This window comes from Sciurus vulgaris (assembly GCF_902686455.1).
Source record: "Sciurus vulgaris genome assembly, chromosome: 2".
In the NCBI taxonomy this organism is placed as follows: Eukaryota; Metazoa; Chordata; class Mammalia; order Rodentia; family Sciuridae; genus Sciurus; species Sciurus vulgaris.
Window position 1 is genome coordinate 129,533,875 of NC_136462.1, and position 19,716 is coordinate 129,553,590.

Here is a 19,716-nt window from a genome sequence, read left to right on the forward strand (position 1 = left end):
GCCCTCAGACCCATCTCACCCGCAGCTGCACAACGGCACCCTCGCTCACAAATCAGGCCAGCGTTCCACCTCGTGGGCGAACACACACTGCAGCGCTACCGTCCCATCCTGCCACGGCCCCTTCGCCTCAGGGGCCTCCCACCACACCACCCCTGTGCTCTGCCCACCTCATGGCACCGCGCTGCATGCCCACCAGGACACGCCACAGTCGGGACCCCCGGCGCTCCTGCACCCGCGCGCTCAGGCCAAACCGGCCACGGGCAAGGGCCCAGCGCGACTCAAGTCTCCCTGCTTGCCGGACGTGGCCTGCAAAACCACCCCCCGAGCAGCATGCAGGGCGGGACAAGGCAATCCACCCGGGGCCGCTCCCGGCTCCCAGCGGGCCCACCTCGGGCCTCTGGCGGGACAAAAGGGGCCCGCGCCACCTCTGAGAGCCTGCACACTTGGGCCCTCTTCCTCCCTCCTCTCCTGGCACAGGCCCTCAGCCGAACTCTGCCTCAGCCCTCGCCAACGGCCAGCACACAGCACAGCCCCAGCAACCGGTCTCCTGGCCTGCCGCACGCCCCGGCCAGGAACCAAAACCTCCTTCGCTGGCTGCACTTGCCCAACCACACTCGCTTGCAGCCGCCTCACCTCAACCCCCAGGAGCTCACACGGACCACCGCAGCCGCATGACACCCCACGGACACGCCCACTGGCCTGCCGCACCAGCGCAGGGTGGCCTCGCCGCCGCAGGACACCATGCACAGGCAGAAGAGCTCCCACGCCAGCCCCGGAGCGCCCGGGGCGAGTGCAACCTGGGCCACAAACCCCGCGGGACAAGGAGGCAGCCTTCCGGCGGCCCCGACGGACAGCACGCTCCCCAGCCCGCACGCCCGGGGACAAAGGCACAGTCCCCCCAAGGCCTGGGGGAACAGGTCCACGCGCAGGCAGGGCCAACCCACAGGGGCTGTGCCGGCAAGGCCAGCCGGCCCTGGGAACAGGGACGGCGGCAACACCCCACTGCCCCGGGCCAAAGGCTACCTACGCCCTGGGAAGCTCGCCTTCACTGCCAGGCCCAGGCGGCCACGCAGTGACGCCTGCGGACCCGCTGGGGCGCCCCTGCACTGCATGCGGCCCTGCGGCCCGCACTCCAATCGCTGCCCCTACTGGGCACCAGGGCCAGTCTGGGGAATGCCACACCGCCATTCCAGCCTTCCCAGCCGGCCACCCCCCGCGCCACCCCCCGTGGCACTCCCACGGGAAAGGCAGGCCAACGCCCTGCCCGCCTCCTCGGCCTGGGTCTTCCAGGACACACCACACGGGCACCCGCGCCCACCCAGGACCGAACTCGCATCTCCCTAACGTGCCTCGCTGCACCCACCACACGGGCCCCCTCCACCTTCCACACTCTTCATTCCGCGGGCCACCCGCGCACGTGGCACGGACGAGGGCTCGGGCCACACGCCAATGCCCGCACGTCTCACGCCGCCTCCAACGCGCTGCGGCCCCTCCAACGTTCCCAGGACTCCCCGTGCCTCCACACTCCTGGGCCCTCCCTCTCTGCTGCCTCCTACTCCACGCCCCACCCGAGGTCTCCAACCACCTCGCCCCCAGGCAAAAGTGGACCAGGGCACTGCCCGGGCACCCACCGGACTCCACGGCCTGCCAGCACTCCCAGGGCCTGCGCTCGGACACGCAGGTGCCAGCTGCCCTCCGACCTGCACACTGAGGACTCCTACCGCACCAACGCCAAGCGGCCGGGCACAGCCCACGACACCACGGTCACGCCACCCGGGCCCCGCGCTCGCCCCCCGCAGCAGGGGCGCCCACAGCCCCTCCCTCCGCGCACCCGCCGGGCCTAGGGGCACCCCCTCTGCTTGCCCGGGGAACGGGAACACCCGGGAACTGCTGTCCCTGGCCGCTGCCAACGTGCTGGACCTCAGTCACGATGAGCGAGACGGTAGTGAGTTTTCACTCATTTTGTTCAGCTTTTCCAAGGAATGTTATTGCAGGACTCATCATCGATCCCAGCACGCCGGACGAGGCCACCAGGTCCGCGTCGCTGCGCGGGCACGGGACCAGCCGGCCACCTGCGACACCCCTGGCAGCGCCCAGGGTCCAGGCCCGGGCCAACCCAGCCACGGGGACGGGAGTTCCACTCCACGCCTGCCCAAGGCGCGGCCCACTGCCCGGCCACGGAGGACGTGGCCCTCGCAGCTCAGCCAGGTCCTCAGGGTGGAGGGCAAGGGCCGGGGTCCGAGCACTGCTTACCGTCCTCGCCACACAGCGCCGTGGACACACGGATGCCAGCTGGTCATCGGGGCCCGACGTCCTCGGCAAAGCTGGGCACCCTGCTGCCAGGCTCTCGCCACGCCTCCCACGCCAACTCCGCCTGAGCAAGTGTACACGAAGGACACGCATCCGTGAGAAAAGGGACACACTGTGCACCAGGGCCCAGGCCTCCGACACGGGCGTCCGGCCGCCGGCCCAGAAACCCACACGCTCACACCTGCCTACCCCGCGTCCCCCTCCCTCAGCGGGCCACGCAGGAACTCGTGGACCCCGCGGCTGGGAGGACACACCTGGCCCAACGGCGGGGAAGCGCCACGGAAGGCTCCCTTCCCGGCGGCCTGGCGGGCCGTGCGACGCTGATGCCCTCCGCGCTTCAGGCGTCCTCCAGGGCCCTCAGACCCATCTCACCCGCAGCTGCACAACGGCACCCTCGCTCACAAATCAGGCCAGCGTTCCACCTCGTGGGCGAACACACACTGCAGCGCTACCGTCCCATCCTGCCACGGCCCCTTCGCCTCAGGGGCCTCCCACCACACCACCCCTGTGCTCTGCCCACCTCATGGCACCGCGCTGCATGCCCACCAGGACACGCCACAGTCGGGACCCCCGGCGCTCCTGCACCCGCGCGCTCAGGCCAAACCGGCCACGGGCAAGGGCCCAGCGCGACTCAAGTCTCCCTGCTTGCCGGACGTGGCCTGCAAAACCACCCCCCGAGCAGCATGCAGGGCGGGACAAGGCAATCCACCCGGGGCCGCTCCCGGCTCCCAGCGGGCCCACCTCGGGCCTCTGGCGGGACAAAAGGGGCCCGCGCCACCTCTGAGAGCCTGCACACTTGGGCCCTCTTCCTCCCTCCTCTCCTGGCACAGGCCCTCAGCCGAACTCTGCCTCAGCCCTCGCCAACGGCCAGCACACAGCACAGCCCCAGCAACCGGTCTCCTGGCCTGCCGCACGCCCCGGCCAGGAACCAAAACCTCCTTCGCTGGCTGCACTTGCCCAACCACACTCGCTTGCAGCCGCCTCACCTCAACCCCCAGGAGCTCACACGGACCACCGCAGCCGCATGACACCCCACGGACACGCCCACTGGCCTGCCGCACCAGCGCAGGGTGGCCTCGCCGCCGCAGGACACCATGCACAGGCAGAAGAGCTCCCACGCCAGCCCCGGAGCGCCCGGGGCGAGTGCAACCTGGGCCACAAACCCCGCGGGACAAGGAGGCAGCCTTCCGGCGGCCCCGACGGACAGCACGCTCCCCAGCCCGCACGCCCGGGGACAAAGGCACAGTCCCCCCAAGGCCTGGGGGAACAGGTCCACGCGCAGGCAGGGCCAACCCACAGGGGCTGTGCCGGCAAGGCCAGCCGGCCCTGGGAACAGGGACGGCGGCAACACCCCACTGCCCCGGGCCAAAGGCTACCTACGCCCTGGGAAGCTCGCCTTCACTGCCAGGCCCAGGCGGCCACGCAGTGACGCCTGCGGACCCGCTGGGGCGCCCCTGCACTGCATGCGGCCCTGCGGCCCGCACTCCAATCGCTGCCCCTACTGGGCACCAGGGCCAGTCTGGGGAATGCCACACCGCCATTCCAGCCTTCCCAGCCGGCCACCCCCCGCGCCACCCCCCGTGGCACTCCCACGGGAAAGGCAGGCCAACGCCCTGCCCGCCTCCTCGGCCTGGGTCTTCCAGGACACACCACACGGGCACCCGCGCCCACCCAGGACCGAACTCGCATCTCCCTAACGTGCCTCGCTGCACCCACCACACGGGCCCCCTCCACCTTCCACACTCTTCATTCCGCGGGCCACCCGCGCACGTGGCACGGACGAGGGCTCGGGCCACACGCCAATGCCCGCACGTCTCACGCCGCCTCCAACGCGCTGCGGCCCCTCCAACGTTCCCAGGACTCCCCGTGCCTCCACACTCCTGGGCCCTCCCTCTCTGCTGCCTCCTACTCCACGCCCCACCCGAGGTCTCCAACCACCTCGCCCCCAGGCAAAAGTGGACCAGGGCACTGCCCGGGCACCCACCGGACTCCACGGCCTGCCAGCACTCCCAGGGCCTGCGCTCGGACACGCAGGTGCCAGCTGCCCTCCGACCTGCACACTGAGGACTCCTACCGCACCAACGCCAAGCGGCCGGGCACAGCCCACGACACCACGGTCACGCCACCCGGGCCCCGCGCTCGCCCCCCGCAGCAGGGGCGCCCACAGCCCCTCCCTCCGCGCACCCGCCGGGCCTAGGGGCACCCCCTCTGCTTGCCCGGGGAACGGGAACACCCGGGAACTGCTGTCCCTGGCCGCTGCCAACGTGCTGGACCTCAGTCACGATGAGCGAGACGGTAGTGAGTTTTCACTCATTTTGTTCAGCTTTTCCAAGGAATGTTATTGCAGGACTCATCATCGATCCCAGCACGCCGGACGAGGCCACCAGGTCCGCGTCGCTGCGCGGGCACGGGACCAGCCGGCCACCTGCGACACCCCTGGCAGCGCCCAGGGTCCAGGCCCGGGCCAACCCAGCCACGGGGACGGGACTTCCACTCCACGCCTGCCCAAGGCGCGGCCCACTGCCCGGCCACGGAGGACGTGGCCCTCGCAGCTCAGCCAGGTCCTCAGGGTGGAGGGCAAGGGCCGGGGTCCGAGCACTGCTTACCGTCCTCGCCACACAGCGCCGTGGACACACGGATGCCAGCTGGTCATCGGGGCCCGACGTCCTCGGCAAAGCTGGGCACCCTGCTGCCAGGCTCTCGCCACGCCTCCCACGCCAACTCCGCCTGAGCAAGTGTACACGAAGGACACGCATCCGTGAGAAAAGGGACACACTGTGCACCAGGGCCCAGGCCTCCGACACGGGCGTCCGGCCGCCGGCCCAGAAACCCACACGCTCACACCTGCCTACCCCGCGTCCCCCTCCCTCAGCGGGCCACGCAGGAACTCGTGGACCCCGCGGCTGGGAGGACACACCTGGCCCAACGGCGGGGAAGCGCCACGGAAGGCTCCCTTCCCGGCGGCCTGGCGGGCCGTGCGACGCTGATGCCCTCCGCGCTTCAGGCGTCCTCCAGGGCCCTCAGACCCATCTCACCCGCAGCTGCACAACGGCACCCTCGCTCACAAATCAGGCCAGCGTTCCACCTCGTGGGCGAACACACACTGCAGCGCTACCGTCCCATCCTGCCACGGCCCCTTCGCCTCAGGGGCCTCCCACCACACCACCCCTGTGCTCTGCCCACCTCATGGCACCGCGCTGCATGCCCACCAGGACACGCCACAGTCGGGACCCCCGGCGCTCCTGCACCCGCGCGCTCAGGCCAAACCGGCCACGGGCAAGGGCCCAGCGCGACTCAAGTCTCCCTGCTTGCCGGACGTGGCCTGCAAAACCACCCCCCGAGCAGCATGCAGGGCGGGACAAGGCAATCCACCCGGGGCCGCTCCCGGCTCCCAGCGGGCCCACCTCGGGCCTCTGGCGGGACAAAAGGGGCCCGCGCCACCTCTGAGAGCCTGCACACTTGGGCCCTCTTCCTCCCTCCTCTCCTGGCACAGGCCCTCAGCCGAACTCTGCCTCAGCCCTCGCCAACGGCCAGCACACAGCACAGCCCCAGCAACCGGTCTCCTGGCCTGCCGCACGCCCCGGCCAGGAACCAAAACCTCCTTCGCTGGCTGCACTTGCCCAACCACACTCGCTTGCAGCCGCCTCACCTCAACCCCCAGGAGCTCACACGGACCACCGCAGCCGCATGACACCCCACGGACACGCCCACTGGCCTGCCGCACCAGCGCAGGGTGGCCTCGCCGCCGCAGGACACCATGCACAGGCAGAAGAGCTCCCACGCCAGCCCCGGAGCGCCCGGGGCGAGTGCAACCTGGGCCACAAACCCCGCGGGACAAGGAGGCAGCCTTCCGGCGGCCCCGACGGACAGCACGCTCCCCAGCCCGCACGCCCGGGGACAAAGGCACAGTCCCCCCAAGGCCTGGGGGAACAGGTCCACGCGCAGGCAGGGCCAACCCACAGGGGCTGTGCCGGCAAGGCCAGCCGGCCCTGGGAACAGGGACGGCGGCAACACCCCACTGCCCCGGGCCAAAGGCTACCTACGCCCTGGGAAGCTCGCCTTCACTGCCAGGCCCAGGCGGCCACGCAGTGACGCCTGCGGACCCGCTGGGGCGCCCCTGCACTGCATGCGGCCCTGCGGCCCGCACTCCAATCGCTGCCCCTACTGGGCACCAGGGCCAGTCTGGGGAATGCCACACCGCCATTCCAGCCTTCCCAGCCGGCCACCCCCCGCGCCACCCCCCGTGGCACTCCCACGGGAAAGGCAGGCCAACGCCCTGCCCGCCTCCTCGGCCTGGGTCTTCCAGGACACACCACACGGGCACCCGCGCCCACCCAGGACCGAACTCGCATCTCCCTAACGTGCCTCGCTGCACCCACCACACGGGCCCCCTCCACCTTCCACACTCTTCATTCCGCGGGCCACCCGCGCACGTGGCACGGACGAGGGCTCGGGCCACACGCCAATGCCCGCACGTCTCACGCCGCCTCCAACGCGCTGCGGCCCCTCCAACGTTCCCAGGACTCCCCGTGCCTCCACACTCCTGGGCCCTCCCTCTCTGCTGCCTCCTACTCCACGCCCCACCCGAGGTCTCCAACCACCTCGCCCCCAGGCAAAAGTGGACCAGGGCACTGCCCGGGCACCCACCGGACTCCACGGCCTGCCAGCACTCCCAGGGCCTGCGCTCGGACACGCAGGTGCCAGCTGCCCTCCGACCTGCACACTGAGGACTCCTACCGCACCAACGCCAAGCGGCCGGGCACAGCCCACGACACCACGGTCACGCCACCCGGGCCCCGCGCTCGCCCCCCGCAGCAGGGGCGCCCACAGCCCCTCCCTCCGCGCACCCGCCGGGCCTAGGGGCACCCCCTCTGCTTGCCCGGGGAACGGGAACACCCGGGAACTGCTGTCCCTGGCCGCTGCCAACGTGCTGGACCTCAGTCACGATGAGCGAGACGGTAGTGAGTTTTCACTCATTTTGTTCAGCTTTTCCAAGGAATGTTATTGCAGGACTCATCATCGATCCCAGCACGCCGGACGAGGCCACCAGGTCCGCGTCGCTGCGCGGGCACGGGACCAGCCGGCCACCTGCGACACCCCTGGCAGCGCCCAGGGTCCAGGCCCGGGCCAACCCAGCCACGGGGACGGGAGTTCCACTCCACGCCTGCCCAAGGCGCGGCCCACTGCCCGGCCACGGAGGACGTGGCCCTCGCAGCTCAGCCAGGTCCTCAGGGTGGAGGGCAAGGGCCGGGGTCCGAGCACTGCTTACCGTCCTCGCCACACAGCGCCGTGGACACACGGATGCCAGCTGGTCATCGGGGCCCGACGTCCTCGGCAAAGCTGGGCACCCTGCTGCCAGGCTCTCGCCACGCCTCCCACGCCAACTCCGCCTGAGCAAGTGTACACGAAGGACACGCATCCGTGAGAAAAGGGACACACTGTGCACCAGGGCCCAGGCCTCCGACACGGGCGTCCGGCCGCCGGCCCAGAAACCCACACGCTCACACCTGCCTACCCCGCGTCCCCCTCCCTCAGCGGGCCACGCAGGAACTCGTGGACCCCGCGGCTGGGAGGACACACCTGGCCCAACGGCGGGGAAGCGCCACGGAAGGCTCCCTTCCCGGCGGCCTGGCGGGCCGTGCGACGCTGATGCCCTCCGCGCTTCAGGCGTCCTCCAGGGCCCTCAGACCCATCTCACCCGCAGCTGCACAACGGCACCCTCGCTCACAAATCAGGCCAGCGTTCCACCTCGTGGGCGAACACACACTGCAGCGCTACCGTCCCATCCTGCCACGGCCCCTTCGCCTCAGGGGCCTCCCACCACACCACCCCTGTGCTCTGCCCACCTCATGGCACCGCGCTGCATGCCCACCAGGACACGCCACAGTCGGGACCCCCGGCGCTCCTGCACCCGCGCGCTCAGGCCAAACCGGCCACGGGCAAGGGCCCAGCGCGACTCAAGTCTCCCTGCTTGCCGGACGTGGCCTGCAAAACCACCCCCGGAGCAGCATGCAGGGCGGGACAAGGCAATCCACCCGGGGCCGCTCCTGGCTCCCAGCGCGCCCACCTTGGGCCTCTGGCGGGACAAAAGGGGCCCGCGCCACCTCTGAGAGCCTGCACACTTGGGCCCTCTTCCTCCCTCCTCTCCTGGCACAGGCCCTCAGCCGAACTCTGCCTCAGCCCTCGCCAACGGCCAGCACACAGCACAGCCCCAGCAACCGGTCTCCTGGCCTGCCGCACGCCCCTGCCAGGAACCAAAACCTCCTTCGCTGGCTGCACTTGCCCAACCACACTCGCTTGCAGCCGCCTCACCTCAACCCCCAGGAGCTCAAACGGACCACCGCAGCCGCATGACACCCACGGACACGCCCACTGGCCTGCCGCACCATCCCAGGGTACTGCCACTGGAAAGGCAGGCCAACGCCCTGCCCGCCTCCTCGGCCTGGGTCTTGCAGGACACACTACAAGCGCAAGAAGCAATAAAAGAAATAATAATAGAAAGAAATAAAAATAATAATTCCAAGGCTACATCATACTCAGGTTATAAAGACTGTTTTTCTAAGGTAAACTACATGAGCATAACTATTTTTTACACAGTATTTTAAGCACTGATTTGACTATTTAATTGAGAAAATTACATAAAAGTCATATAACTGCACATCAAAAAGCAAATTATCTGTATTTACAGGCAGCATGAGTAAAGAACCCCAAAGGCAATATAGACACATGCAAAAATGAACTCTCTTAGTACCTCAAATCTGGAAACTATCAGGATACAAAATCACAATTAGGAGGTTTTCAAGATGAATGAATAGAGGCAGCCCCTTTTTTGGCTGTTCAATGGAGTTAAACCAAGAAAGCAGATGGGCAGATTCTCAGCAAGTAAAGTACAACAAACCTCCAGGGATACTTTAAATCCACAGAGTAGAAACTCTAGTACCTCAGATCCATTCTGCTAGATGGGTAGACAACAAAAATCATGAAAAAGGGAACAAATCACCCCAAGGAAACCTAGATACTTCAATAACAATCTAACAATACCACAGTGGAAGAAGTGTCATAGAAGGAATTTAGAATATACATAATCAAAATGATCTGCAAAGTAAACGAAGATGTAAGGAGTGAAATCAGAGACAATACAGGATGTGAAAGATCACTTCAATAAAGAAAGATTCTGAAAAAAATATGAAGCAGAAATCCTCAAAATGAAGGAATCAGTAAACCAAATTAGGAATGCAATGTTAAGCATCACCAGCAGACTAGATCACTTGGAAGAGACATTTTCAGGCAATGAAACTAAAATATATAATCTTGAAAACAACGTTGACCATGGAGAAAAGATGTTAAGAGACCATGAACACAAATTCCAAGAAATATGGAATAAAATGAAAAGACCACACTTAAGATTTATCGGGAAAGATGTAGGCTCACTGATACAATCCAAAGGAATGCACAAACTTTTCAATACAATAATGTCAGAAAATTTCCCAAACGTAAAGAATGAAGTGGAAAATCAAATACAGGAGACTTATAGGACCCCAAATAAACAAAATTCCAACAGACCCACACCAAGTCACATTATTATGAAAATGCCTAATATACAGAATAAGGATAAAATTGTAAAGGCTGCCAGAGAAAAACCAAAGGTAACATTTTGAGGGAAACCAGTCCAGACCTAGCTGATTTCAATGCAGACCCTCAGAACTAGATCATCTTAGAATAATAGACACCAGGCTCTGAAAGAAAGTGGATGCTGTCCAAGAATACTATAACCAGAAAAATTAACCTTCAGAATTGACAATGAAACAAAAACATTCAATGATAAACAGAAATAGAAAAATTCATAACTAGAAATCCTGTATAACAAACATTCTCAATAAAATATTTCAAGAAGAAGAAATGAAAAATAAAAGTGAAAACCAGCAAAAAAAAAAAAAAACTACACTAGTAGAATGGTCAATCAAAGGTAAAACTAATTCAAAGTAAAAAGAAGAAATAAATAATAAATGGAAGGGAATAAAAATCACTTATCAATAATAACATTCAATATAAATGACCTCAATCCATCAATCAAAAGACATAGAACTGACAAACTGGATTAAAAACAAGACCCAACAATATGATGTCTTCAAGAAACTCACCTCATAGGCAAAGACATCCACAGACTGAAAGTTCAAAGGATGGACAAAAAACATCATTCACCTTGATGACATAAATAAGCAGGATTTTCTATCCTCATATCGGATAAAATAGACTTTAAGCCAATGCTAATCAGAAGGGACAGAATTACATTTCATACTGTTTAAAGGAAATACATATCAACACGACATAACAATCATAGATTTTTATGCCCCAAACACTGGAGCACCTACCTACATTAAACAAATCCTAAGTTTCAAGAATCAAAGAGACCACAACACAATAATACTGGGTAATTTTAACATGCTCTGTCACTACTGGAAGATCTTCCAAACAAAAACTAAATAAAGAAGCTACAGAACTAAAAAACTACAGTCAACAATTTAGACTTTAAAAACATATAAACAATATTTTATCCATCTATAATAATGAATAGACTTTCTTCTCAGCAACACAGATCCTTCTCTAATGTAAATCATGTTATGTAAGCTATCACACGTTTGCATGTAATTATAATATCACCTTAATATATTTTTAGCATCCGTAGGGTTATTCTGATAGTTCCCTTTCCATTTATATTAATTTTATGTTCTTGCTTTTATCTTGATTAGACTTTTTAAATTTTTTATCAACTTTAAGCTGTATTATTTCTTCTCTATTTCATGTATTTCTACTCCTACACTTATTTTTCCTTCCTACTGCCTATTTTGAAAATAATTTTCAAAATTATGTACAGGCATTTTAGGTTAAAAATGTTCATCTTAGTACTATTTCATCCCAGAGATTCTGATATATTAAGCTTTTATTACCACATAGGTCAAGTACTTTTTATTTACTTTTTCTTATGCTTTCTCCCTTGACATGTGAGATATTTATAAGTGTGCTCTTTAATTTTGAAGTAGTTGACAAGTGGGAGTGGGGTTCTATATATATGAATGTGATTGATTTCTTATGCAATAAATCATGCAGGAAACAGTGCATGAACTAAATTTTTTTAAAAAGTAGTGGAAATGCTTTTTATATTGATTGTATTGGTTACATATATGTCAAAACATGTCAAATCTGATCAAACTACATATTTCTAACATGTGCATTTTATTTCACTTCAATTTTACCTCAATAAAGCTATGAAGAAAGAAAAAATCATAATTAAAATCAAATGTATTTCTATACACTAAAAATGAACAACTCAAAATCCTATGTGAATTTCTTATTTATCCACTTTATGTACTCTGAGTTTTCTGGCTTTCTGGTTTGGTACCTGTGTTTGATTTTGAAAATATCAATATCTTGATCATTATTACACCAAATATCATTTCTCCATTTTTTTCCCTCCTCCTCAGGTTTTCATGGTTTTTTTTTTTTTTTTTTTTGGATTGAATGTCTTTATTAAATAAATGAGTAAATGGCAGCACAAATCAGCAATAATTTTGCAAGGAGTAGGAACAAGGTGTAGGGGCAGAATGCAATCATTCATTTCATGGTCTTAAGGTAGCTTTAGAACTGTGCCTGAGGCCAACTGATTAGTAGTATTATATATTACAAATGAGGAAGGGGCAAGACTAAATACTCAGGACCAAACCCCTATGCTTTTTAGAAGACTGAATTAGAACCTTACAAATTATCCTAATAGCACGGTTTCTTCTTAAGATTTAAAATCTGATTTTCCTTAGAATTTTCAACCCACAGTTAGAAGCAAAGTTATAAGTGAGTAGGCTCAAGAACACCCTTTTGGACTAGGGAGGCTGACAAAAAGGATGACAAGTTCAAGGCCAGCATGGGCAACTCAGACCCCATCTCAAAATTAAAAAAATAAAATGGGCTAGGGATATAGTTCAGTGATAAAAGGCCCCTAGGTTGGATCCCCAGGACTGCAGAAAACAAAGAAAAGAGCACTTTTTGGAAGGAAAGAGCTTCAACTATTTCTGAAATGATTCAGTGCTTTCCCATATTTTCATTTTCCAAAATGTATTATTTCCTCTTGTTTTATACCTTAACCTCCAATTTCTCTGGGGAAAAGAATGTATTATAGGGAGCAGGATTAAAAAAATTATCATTTTAGCATTTTTGGATCATTCTGTGTGGCAAGTCATCTTAAATTAAAAATTAGAAGATTTTTACTAACCCTGGAAAAAATACTTAAGTTTACTGGTAACTACAGGAAACTACAAAGGTTTAAGCAACCTTTTTCTTTTTTGTGGTGCTAGGGATCAAACCCAAGGTCTTACACATGCCAAGCAAGCCCTCTGCCAGAGGGTATGAACAATCTTTAAAGCTGATTAAAAATGAAATCAAAATGGTCTTCTATTTTACACTACTACTCCCTGATGCCTCCCCAAAGCCTATTTTCTGGGGTTAATCCAGGGGGTGGGGTTAGGATTTCTGTGATCCAGTACTCCCTTACTTGAACCCTTTACTTTGGTGTGAGGGCTTTTGAGAGAAATGGATTAAGTAGGTAGGTAGTTAAATAAATAAACAAACAAACAACTGGCAGATTCATCAGCACCACCAACACAATAGAGAGAAGAGAACAAGATTAATTTGGGAAAGGGATGAGAAGGAAGGGGCTTGAAAGAGAAGACAGTAAGGGCAAGGTGGTAGGAGAGGTAAGTCTTAGCCTAGAGCAAGTCCAATTCGAAGGAGTGGATGCTGGCAATGGGAGCTCTCCAGAAGTTGAAGGTGCTGTACTCTAGGAGGGTATCACCTTCTGGGTTTTTCTCTTGTTCTGCTCCTGTTGCTTGCCCGGTCATTTTGCCAACGCTGCTGTCCTTGATCTTGTAGGTGGGTGTATCTGACAGACCCAGGCCTTCCAGCTCCGACAGATCCAGTTCTGGAATAGGCATCCTCCAGAAAAGAAAGGAGCTGTACTGGCTACTCACAGGGTCCCTCATAGTTTCCTGTTATCAATGAATTACTAGCGTGTTCCAAAGATGTAGGGAGGGCCTCAGGGGCTCCGGGGTCTGCTCGGGGATGAAGAAAAAGGAAGCTGCTGAGGTTTGAACGGCTTTGTCCTCTCACTCCCTCTCCCTCCACAGTGACTGAGTCCGGTTTTCATGTTTTAATTATACCTACATAACAAGTTTTAATACTGACCTACTTTTTTCATTTTTTCAGTTAGTCTATTCTTTTTGTTGTTGCTGTTCTTTTTTGTATGTTGTATTTTATTTCAATCAGTCCATACAGGAAAATAAGAAGTTACAAAGCTGGTTAACTACCAGGTAAATAAAAGAAGAGCCAAAATAAGTGGGAAGGGGATAAGGATTTAAGGTTAAGAAGAAATCACACCCTTCTAAATATGTATTTTCTTATAGCTTTGAATCTCAGAACCAGTGAAATATTTCACAAACACTGTGGTATAATTTGAATCCTGAATTTTTCTAACCATATGCAAGGCTCATGGGTGCAGGGCTTGGTCTCCAGCCAGGGACACTAATAGGAGTGGATATAACCTTTAGGAAGTGGGGACAATTGGGAAGAAGTTAGGTTATAGGAGGTATACTGTTCAAGAGAATACTGGGATTATGATCCCTGATCTTTCTTTATTACTTCTTCTTGTCCACCAGGAGGTAAATAGGCTCCCTGCACCATGTCCTCCTGCCATAATGTAATGTGCTACCATAGGCCCAAAGCAACATAGTCAAACAACCATAGAATGAAACCTCTGAAACAATGAGCCAAATGAAATCTGTACCCTTTTTAATTGTATCTCAGGTATTTTTTTAATAGTTACAGAAAGCTGACTAACACAACGTAAATGTCAAAAATAAACCATTCAACAAGGATTGGGGGCCAACCTCTATCTAGTTCTCAGGAAAGGTTACATTATATAGGACATTGTTATTTCCTTTGACTCAATGTTCACTCTGAAAATAAGGGAAACATCAGTGCATTTATCAAGAACTTGGATAAATACTTATGATCTGAGAAATGATATGCCCACTAGGGCCTTTGAAAATCACTGGCATATTCTCATAAATCTAGAGAACTTTATTCATATGTAAGTATATCAGCGTATATACTCACAAAAGAGTTGAAAAAGTCCAAATGTCTCATCTCTGGTTAATGTTTAGGCTGTAAAAAGACATAAAATGAAGACCGCACCAAAATTTACATTGCCTGACTAAATGTTCAAGTAACGTTGCAAGATAAATACAGAGTTCTTCTTCAAGGGATAAAAATTTATTGGTGCGAGTCATTTAAATAAGCCTCTGTCAAATTTTAGGTGATTTATTACTTCAGCTACAGTGAATATACTAGCTACATATGAAAATGAATACAGACTTTATAAAATTAGCTCAAGAATTCATAAAAGAAAGAGCAACAACCAACTATGGGAAGATATACTACTTTCAGAATTGTTTTATGTTCTATAAAATATCTACTGTTGAAAAAATATGACATACACAAAGAAACAGGAAAATCTGGTCCATGGAAGAAAACAATTCAGGCAATAAAGATTACTTTTGAGGAAGCTTTGCTATATGAGATGTTAGAAAAATGCTTTAACTAAATCAGATACTATCAATATTTCAAAGAATTTACAGGAACCATGTCCAAATTAAATTAAGGAAAATAAGAGAACACTATCTTATCAAATAGACAACACCAATCTAAATACAGAAATTGTAAGTAAGTGAAATATAAAATAAATAGAAATAGAAAAGTAAAGGTAAAAATTCAAGTCATGAGGAGTGGGTATACCTATGTTACCAACTACCCCTGGTGAGGCAAGCCCAGGAATTTGATTGAAATCTGGGAAATAGTAAGAGCCCATCTCAAAACAAACATAAAATATTCAGCTTATTTGAGCTTGCAGAAAAATACCGAGCAACAAGTTTGAATAAAAGACAATCGAATTAATGTAATCTATGATACAAAAAGGAAAAGAAAAAAACATACTAACATTTAGAGTTAGAAAAAAGAAAAAGAATGTTTGAAGAGAAACAAAACTCTCCAAATGTAATGCAAGTAATTATCTACACATGAGACTAATGAACTGCAACTGCAAGTAGGATAACTGTACAGAAATACACCTTCATATATCATAGATTTTTAAAAGTTAAGGACAAAGAGAGAAGCTTTAAAATAGTAATCCTTAATAAAACTAATAGAAGACCTCTAATCAGAAATTATGGAGGCCAGAAAAAATTAAGATGACATATTTAAAATGTTGAAAGAAAAAAAGTCAACCTGAAATTCTTTATGTAACAAAATTATTATTGAAAAATGAAGGAGAATTTAAAACATTCCCAGATAAACAAAACTGCAAGATTCTATTGGTAAAAGACCTATCCCACAAGGAAAACTAAAGAGCCTGAAGTTTCTCAGCACCAAATACATAAAACAGGAAGTCTTCTCCTCCGGGAGGTGAGTAACAAAGGAACCTCACTAAAACAGTACTAAAATTAAGGACCAGCACAAGTGGCAGAATCTGCATCTCAATGGAGGCAGAAAAGATCTTCAATAAAATCCAGCACCCATTCATGTTAAAAACACTTGAGAAGCTACTGAATGGAAAGAACTTACCTCAATATCATACAGGTTATTAATGATAAACCCAAAGCCAACATCATAGTAAATGGAGAAAAAACAAAAAGCATTTCCTCTAAAATCAGGAACAAGTGGCTGTTTAATCTCACCACTCCTAATTAATATAGTCCTCAAAACATTAGAGCAATCAGACAAGAAAAACAAATGGATACAGATATGAAAATGAGAAGTGAAACAATCTCTGTTTGTGAATGACATAATCCTATATTTAAAGACCCCAAAACCTTTACCACAAGACTTCTAGAGATTATGAATGAGTTCTGTAGGATGCAAGATCAATACCCATAAATCAGTATCTTTCCAAAAGTGATTCAGTCAAGAAAGAAATCAGGAAAAACATTCCATTTACAATAAGGTAAAAAAAAAAAAAAAAAAAAAAACTTAGTAATTAAGCAAACCAAGGCGATAAGAGCTTTACAGTGAAAATTATAGAACACTGAAGAAATAAACTGAGGAAGACCTTAGAAGATGGAAAGACATTCCATGTTCTTGGATAGGCAGAATTAATACTGTCAAAATGGCCATACTGCCAAAAGTAATACACATAATCAATTGCAGTCCCCATTAAAATACCAATGATGGGCTGGGGTTGTGGCTCAGTGGTAGAGTGCTTGCCTAGCAGGTGTGAGGCACTGGGTTTGATACTCAGCACCACATATAAATAAATGAATAAAGTAAAGGTCTATCAACTATTAAAATATGTATAAAAAATAAAAAATAAAAACCAATAACATTCTTCAAAGAATTTTTAAAAATTTTAATTCATTTGGAAGACTAAGAGACCCAGTATAGCCAAAGAGACACTGAGCAAGAAAAGCAAAGCAGGAAGCTTCACAATACCTGATCTGAAATTATACTACTGAGCTGTGGTAACAAAAACAACATGGTATTGGCATCAAAAGAGACATCAAGACCAATGGAAAAGAATAGAAGAAACAGACAAAATTGCATACTTACAGCTGTCATATGCTTGATAAATTTTCCGAAAATATACTTTGGAGAAAAGAAAGCCTTTTAAACAAATGGTACTGGCAAAACTAGATAGCTGTATGTAGAAAAATGATAATAGATCCCTATCTCTCACCCTGCGCAAAAGTCAAATTAAAATGGTTCACACTTAGGAATCAGACCAGAAACATTATAATTGCTAGAAGGATCAATATGATATTCCATCATTTTGTTGCTTGGAACAAATTCCTTAACAAGATTCCCAAAGCACAAGAAATAAAACCAAAATCCATGAAGTTGGTTGCCATCAAACAAAAGTTTCTGCACAGCAAAAAAGCAAAATGAGGGAGCCTACAAAATGGGATAAAATCTTTGTCAGCTATTCTTCTGATAGAAGATTAAGAAGGTATAAAGAATTACAAAAACTTAACAACAAAAAAAAAACCAATAAATAAATGTGCAAAAGAAGAAGTACAAAGGGGCAGCAAATACAGGAAAAAATGTTCGATATCTCTAGTAATCAGTGAAATTCAACAGTTAGATACAACTCAGTGGTAACCTGAGTTCAATTGACCCTGAGTTCAATTCCCTGCAGCAGAATACACACTTTTCTCAGGAGCACACTAAATGGGACTCAGCTATGGATCCTCCTACAGATGCCAAGACACACAGAAAATGTGGTATATAAACACAATGGTGTTTTACTTAACTATAAAAAAGAATGAAATTATGGCATTTGCTGGTAAATGGATGAAACTAGAGAACAAGATGCTAAATGAAATAAGTCAAACTTAAAAAATCAAGGATTGAATATTTTCTGTCATATACAAAAGCTTCACCAAAATAAGGATAAAAAAGGGAGATGAATCCCATGAAAACAAAGAATAGAGGAAGGGAATGAGGGGAAAGGAGGAGGGACAGGAAAAGGGTGGAATGGAATTAATAAAGTTATGCTATGTGCATGTATGAATATACCACAATGAATCAGGGTCAGGTGGCACACACCTGTAATCCTAATGACTCAGGAGGCTGAAGCAGGAAGACCGCAAGAAGTTCAAGGACAGCCTAGGCCATTTAGCAAAACCCTGTCTCAAAATTTAGAAACAAGAAAAATTTAGAAACAAGGGATATAGCTCGTTGGTAAACTTACCCCTGGGTTCAATTCTAAGTAACAAAAAATGAAACGTAAATTAAAATTCAATTAAATTTTAAATTAAATTTAGAAAATTAAAAAAATTTTAAATGTTATAATAAAATACCATAAATGAATTAAAACAAAAACAGACAATGATGTCACCAGCAAAGACAGTCATGTCTATTCCTAGTATCATCATGGCATATTTCTTTTTCTTTACCTATTGCATGGAATAGCACTATAAAGAACAATATAAACGCGAATAATGAGACAGTTCATCTTTGTTCAGTTCCCACACTTAGAAATTTCTTTTAAAAAACACACTGGGTTGTACATTTTCAACCCTGGCAATATATAACATAAACATTATAGTCAATATATACTCTTAGAGTGGAAGAGCAGCTATGATACCACAAATCTATTTATATACTATTATGGATGAATATACAAAGTAGTGATTTGTAAAATGTTTATTAGATTAAAACATGTAAACAATACTGAGCACAGTGGCACACACCTATAATCACGGCCACTTGGGAATTTGCAATAGGACTATTAATTCCTATAACAATCCAGGACTATTAAGCTCTATAACAGCTTGGACAATTTATAATCTCATGTCTCAAAATAAAATTCAACAGTTGGAGATACAGCTCAGTGGTACAACAACCCTGGGTTCAATTCCCAGTACTAAAAAACAAAACAAAAACATATTTCAGTGTTTCTCCTATTCATGTTTACCCTAAAAAGGTTTTTTTAAGTGATTAAAGGTTAGGGCACATTTCAGCATGTGGTATGAGCTTTTATTTCTAGAATTTACAATTCTTACTCTTCACAGTATTTTTGTTAATTACCATATTTGTTTCTGGAGAAATAAATACATACTTTAAAATACACTCCATATAAAAATTGCTATTGGAAATAAATTATGACAACAAAATTTTCAAAAGAAAAATAATATAGCCAGATGCAGTAGTACATGCCTGTATTGTCAGTCTCTTGGGAGGCTGGAAAAGTGTGATCACAAATTGAAGGCCACCAGTAGCAAGACCTTGTTTCAAAATTAAAATTAAAAAGGTCTGTGCTGTATCTAATTGGTAGTTAGCATACCCTGGGTCCAGTTTAAGTGGAAGGAAGGAAGGAAGGAAGGAAAGGAGGCAGGCAGGTGAATGTCTCAGGTAATAAAAAATCTGTGTAATCATGAAAAGAAAATAAAACAATTTGTCCTACTGATACTAGCTTGTCCAGAGCTGGCAGGTCACGCGCCCTGCCTTGCCTCAAGGTCACGCGCCTTGGCTCATGGTCAGGCGCTTTGACTCATGGTCACGACCCCTGCCTCGCCTCATGCTGAGCTAAGATGGCACCTGCCAGATGCTGGTGGGGCGTGCCATTACCTGTTTACACACCTGTCAGACTATACCAGGTGCATCACACTAGATTGCGTGGTGCTTCATGATTGGACAACTACACTTCCTTATTGGAGTTCTGGTGCGAGACTAGTCTTGCCTTTGCGCGCTTTACTCTGATTGGTTTCTGTACTTTATATTAACTGTGTTTATTCCTCTAATAAACGAGACTTGATCAGGCTTTTGTCTTGTCTCCATTTCTCTTGTCTCTTGTCTCTTTCAATCCCA

At 50.5% G+C, this 19,716-nt stretch overlaps 2 protein-coding genes across 7 annotated transcripts in view; both read right to left on the reverse strand.

Moving 5' to 3' along the window:
- Positions 1-8,321, reverse strand: part of LOC306650401 (uncharacterized protein) — a 178,814-nt gene extending 170,493 nt beyond the window's left edge. For all 6 annotated transcript variants that reach the window (XM_079122437.1, XM_079122436.1, XM_079122440.1 and 3 more), the window contains exons 1-3: positions 7,580-8,321; positions 4,917-5,037; positions 2,254-2,374 (exon numbers count right to left, since the gene is read on the reverse strand). In XM_079122437.1, the coding sequence (XP_078978563.1) occupies positions 2,254-2,300 (47 nt within the window). In that variant the 5' untranslated portion in view covers positions 2,301-2,374; positions 4,917-5,037; positions 7,580-8,321. The remainder of the gene's footprint in view (positions 1-2,253; positions 2,375-4,916; positions 5,038-7,579) is intronic.
- A 4,110-nt stretch (positions 8,322-12,431) lies between these two features.
- LOC306654655 (protein AF1q) lies at positions 12,432-13,490 on the reverse strand. The gene has a single exon (XM_079128467.1). It carries the CDS (start codon positions 13,338-13,340, stop codon positions 13,068-13,070), a length of 273 nt encoding a protein of 90 aa, XP_078984593.1. The 5' UTR covers positions 13,341-13,490; the 3' UTR covers positions 12,432-13,067.
- Between the last annotated feature and the right edge of the window lie 6,226 nt (positions 13,491-19,716).

What these genes read in the sequence shown, in the direction of transcription:
- LOC306654655 (XM_079128467.1), bottom strand. Translation starts at nt 13,340, where the DNA reads ATGAGGGACCCTGTGAGTAGCCAGTACAGCTCCTTTCTTTTCTGGAGG.